The sequence below is a fragment of the Perognathus longimembris genome, chromosome 17 (genome assembly GCF_023159225.1).
Source record: "Perognathus longimembris pacificus isolate PPM17 chromosome 17, ASM2315922v1, whole genome shotgun sequence".
In the NCBI taxonomy this organism is placed as follows: Eukaryota; Metazoa; Chordata; class Mammalia; order Rodentia; family Heteromyidae; genus Perognathus; species Perognathus longimembris.
Window position 1 is genome coordinate 38,453,982 of NC_063177.1, and position 4,843 is coordinate 38,458,824.

General features: G+C 43.3%; 1 protein-coding gene across 1 annotated transcript; it reads right to left on the reverse strand.

Annotated features, from left to right (window-relative positions):
* Window positions 1-604: 604 nt before the first annotated feature.
* LOC125365330 (keratin-associated protein 4-7-like) lies at window positions 605-1,156 on the reverse strand. Its single transcript, XM_048365335.1, has one exon. It carries the CDS (start codon window positions 1,154-1,156, stop codon window positions 605-607), a length of 552 nt encoding a protein of 183 aa, XP_048221292.1.
* Window positions 1,157-4,843: the final 3,687 nt, after the last annotated feature.

The following is a 4,843-nucleotide window of genomic DNA, read 5'->3' on the forward strand; positions in this document are numbered from 1 at the left end:
CCACAACTTTCTCTTCAATAGAGAAGTCCTCTGCAAAGAATTCCAGAAATGGATCCCTAAGGAACATCCCCTCTGCATTCAGGGAGGAGTTCTGAAAGATGAGGAGAAGGCACCCCTTGAGTCCTTTATTTCTGTCCTTCAGTTATTTAAAAATGCAAATGGGGATGGAGTTACTAGGGAGTTGGAAGTGGATTAGCTGGAGATTAGTGAAGGGATCAGTGTGGAGAGTCATGGGATAAGTCAGTGTGCCTTCTATACACATGTACTCATAGCTGAGGAATATTCAGGAAGAAAAAATGAAGAGACGATGTCTTTATATTTGGACGCTTGCAGAATTTAGGTTTATTCATGAGTTATTCCAACATTTGAAATTAAAAAGATTAAGGAGCAAACACTTCCAGGGGGGAAACGTGACAAGGTGACCGATTTCAAAGTTCAATTTTTTGTTCCTATTGGAGACAGATAGTCAGCTGGCAGGAGAGGGGCCATGTATTTAGAGGCCCATGCCAACTCCAGTGGGAACTGAGGTTTTGTGATTGGCTTCCTGTGATTCAGCATCAAGAATGCTGCCTGCAGAAGATCAGGAGCATGCAAGTCAACTTGCTCAGCAGCAGGAACTACTGCAGCAGCTGGGGCGGCAGCAGCTGGGCTGGCAGCAGGGCCTGCAGCAGCTGGAGATGCAGCAGCTGGGCTGGCAGCAGGGCCTGCAGCAGCTGGAGATGCAGCAGCTGGGGCGGCAGCAGCTGGACTGGCAACAGGGCCTGCAGCAGCTGGAGATGCAGCTGCTAGGCTGGCAGCAGGGCCTGCAGCAGCTGGGGCGGCAGCAGCTGGACACACAGCAGCTGGGGCGGCAGCAGCTGGACTGGCAACAGGGCCTGCAGCAGCTGGAGATGCAGCAACTGGGCTGGCAGCAGGGCCTGCAGCAGCTGGAGATGCAGCAGCTGGGGCGGCAGCAGCTGGACACACAGCAGCTGGGGCGGCTGCAGGGCTGGCAGCACACAGACTGGCAGCAGGGCCTGCAGCAGCTGGACACACAGCAGCTTGGGCTGCAGCAGCTGGGCTGGCAGCAGCTGGACACACAGCAGCTGGGGCGGCAGCAGCTGGGCTGGCAGCAGCCCTCCTCAGAGCAGGTGGAGCCACAACAGGAGTTGACCATGGTGTCAGAGGATGGAGGTTCTCGGTGAGTTTTCTCGGGGGAGATCTGGAAAGTGTGGAAGTCTCCTTGCCTTGATGCCCTTTTATACCCTGCTAAGGGTCTACCTCCAGCATTCTTTCCTTGTTATTGTTTGTGTTCATTAATAGGTAATTATCAACCTAGGCAATTGTATTTCCATGGTTAAATGTCAGGGAAGGAAAACATGATTTCCTTTTCCTGGTGTAGGATTCACTGGGCAGATCTTGTGGAATCACTTCCTGATTGTTTTCCTGTTTGTTTGCTTGTTTGATTTTAGTTTCTCAAAGAGAGCAGTCACGTGATAGTCTGTGTCTCACAATGTACACTTCCATCTTAATTTTTGCAGCCTGTGCTGCCTACTCCTCAGGAATCTTGATTCTTATGGACCCACAACGGTTTTGTTGACCCAGGAGGATTAAAATTTCATGTGAATCTGGAGGCTCCGTGGTCCTGATCCAGGTGTATAAGAATAGTCTGCATGAAAACCCTTGATGAGATAACAGGACATTCGAACATGACACTTTTCTTGCTGAGAATCACGATTCTTTTTTAGGGACACACAAGACTACATCCTGTTGGAAAACTGAATGGTAAAATTTTGGTGAGTTTTTTTTTTCCCTTTTGAGGCTGAGGCCCTTAAAATTGTTCTTATTCTATCCTTCTGTTTCAATATCCAGAAAAGAGAAGCCATACAAACAATCTAATTACAATTCAAGTTATCTAAACCATAGAAGAAATGATCCTGAAGCAGAAACATTGAACCCTGTAGACTGAAGCCCTGATAACTCTCTGTGTTATTTCATTTCACTTGAACTCCAGACCAACAAACCCACACAGGCTGAGAAGGAACCGACAAGGCTTGAAGCATAATGGGTGATTACTATCAAAAACAGTCTGGAGTTTTATAAAACTCAATACCCTGGAGAGTCATCGTAGACTCTACTCCTTGCTAAATCACCCCTGGCCTGGAAAAATAGATGGATAATGAACATGTCCTGGGAGCACAAATTAGGATGTGTACTTCAGCAGGTACCTCTTTCATTACATAGAGAGGTAGAAAGGATCATATAAATTCATCCATGTGATCATGTTCTTTTACTTTTATGTACATAGAATCTCACTGAATTGATTCCCTATTTGAAGTTCCCTTCAGCAGTTACTGAGAGCATTTACCACTGGGGAAAAAAAAAAGCCTCCATTCAGCAGCCCATAGGGCACGGAAGCTCGCACTGAAGTTGGGCATGAGGAACCAAGTGTCTTAGAAACCACTGAAGCTACCTGCACAGTGGATCCTTCAAAGCTGAGCCCTTAACTTGAGAAGCAAGCTACTGCTAACACTGACTCTGGAGCCTGGTGAGACAACAAGAAGGAGACAACAGAACTGCCCCTGATTTCCAATGCACAGGAACTGTGACATGATAATTGTGTGGTGTTTTAAGATGTTAAGTTTTGAGGTAATATAACAAGAGATGACTCATTTAGATTTCTCTGGTTCTGCACACAAAATTGGAAAGCCAAAGAAATGATCAAAGAGTGCAGAGAAGTGGGTGGGACTATATGAATAATGTTGCCTACTAAAGAGCAGGAGGGTGCAGGTGAGAGGACTCAGCAGCAGGAGTCAGTGCAGCAGCTAGGGCAGCAGCAGGGCTAGCAGCAGCTCCCACCACAGCAGGAGTTGACCATGATGTCAGAGGATGGAGGTTCTGGGTGGGTGTGCAAGGAGGTGTGGTTGGATGGTTTGGAAGGCTCTCTTTCCCCCATGCTCTTTTATACCCTGCTAAGGAGAAAGTATGATTTTTATTTGTGCACAACTTTACAGATTTCTAATGAGCTTCATATTTCAATCTATAAACAAGACTCTCCTGCTTTATTCTTTGAGAAAACTTTATCCTGTTCATGTTTTCAGTTGTTAAAAGTAAAGGGATACATACGCACACAAAAAGAAAAACAATCAAAAAAGAGAAGGTAGTATGATAGAAAGTATACACCATGAAATGGTCTAGTGCTCTACTTATAGAGTACATAGAGTAAATGCTGAAAGTTTCAAAATTACCTATCAAATGTTTTATTTGTTTACTGAATAAATCATATGTCCTGTGGATGAAATGATATGTCCTGTGGGAAGAGACTTTTCCACTAGGATTTACTAGGTAAGGCTAGACAGAGGAAATCTGAATGACTGAAGAAAGGCTACAGGTTTTCTTAGAGAGTAAAGGAAGCTTTTCCCCACAGGTAATAAGGTGGAACACATTCTCAGCAATGCACAGACAACACAGTTCCTAAGGCTTTTTTTCAGAGTGCTTATCATATAGTTCTTTGCCTGCCAGAAAGAATTTCCACCACTGACTCTTCTGTGCACCCATCCTTAAGCAAAGTACCAATTTTCATAGCAGCGCTTTGCCAAAGCCATTTCCCTCAAGAGTTAGACTTATTCATATTCAAAACATTGCATTTGGTGCCTGAGATGTTTTGACTATTCAGTCTTCAGCAATTCCTTGTGCATTTAAGGGCTTCTTTATGTAATTCGGTGAAGAATGCCACTGGAATTTTGAAAGGAATTGTATGGCATAATTAGACATGTTTTATTGATCTGGCCTTTTCAACCATGTTAATTTTACTGATCCATAAATATGGTATATATTTCTAACTTGTACATGTCTTTTTCAGTTTCTTCCGTGATATATAAGTTTTATCATAATGATTTCCCAAGTCTTTGATTAATTTCATTTTATTTATTTATTTGTGAACAGATATGCTTAGGAATACGATTTTTTTGTTTTTTATTCTTTTTTTTCCTTTTCTTTTGTTTTTTTATTCTTGATGAATTTATTTTTGAATGTACCACAATATAATACTTAAAATTACATCACCTAATACTCACTAGACACTATGTTGGAAGTAAACCTTACAAGTTGGGGAAGGAGGTAGATTGGGAGGGGGAAAAGAAGGAGAAAATGAGGGAGAGGCTCTCATTGCTCAAACAGAAATGTAACTGTGAACCCCTCTGTAGGTCATATTTACAATAAAATTTTAAAAAGAAAAAGTTAGGCAAAGGCCTAAGGGCTGAATTCAAAGTGCAAGTATTGGTGCCCATGCACACATTTTCACACACACACACACACAGAAGGTGAAATGGGTTCAAAGCAACACCTGTGTGTTCTTATAATGCATCATCCTCCATTTTCCTCACCACTCACTCATGCCTCCTCTCCTTCAGTCCCATTGGCCAGGCTCAGGCCATCAGAACCAAGCTTTCTGGACTCATCCAGCAGCAATCTTTCACACTTCCTTTAGTTTTGTATCTGGTATTTTCTTCCTTCTGCATAACCAACCTGGTGGACTTTCTTAAAGCCATAACTATGTTATTTCCTCAAAGATTTACAGTGGCTCTCCTATTGCTAGTGAAAGGACTCTAAACTTCAATCTCTACATTTCCACTTGTGTGGGTGTTGCTAATTATTTGCCTCACTTGTATCAGAAGCTAGCCTCCCCCTTCCCCAACTCCTGGCATTTCCTGTCCTTTTCACAACTCTGTGCTGTCCCTCTGCATTACTGAGCTTCTAACAGACATGAGGTGACATTACTATTTTCCTTAGGTCTTAGCAATGACTTTTTCCAGAGTGTTCTCTCCTCCACTTTCACAGACCCAAACTATAGTTCTTCAAGGCT

Coding starts and splice junctions, on each gene's coding strand:
- LOC125365330 (XM_048365335.1), bottom strand. CDS start 1,156: ATGGTCAACTCCTGTTGTGGCTCCACCTGCTCTGAGGAGGGCTGCTGC.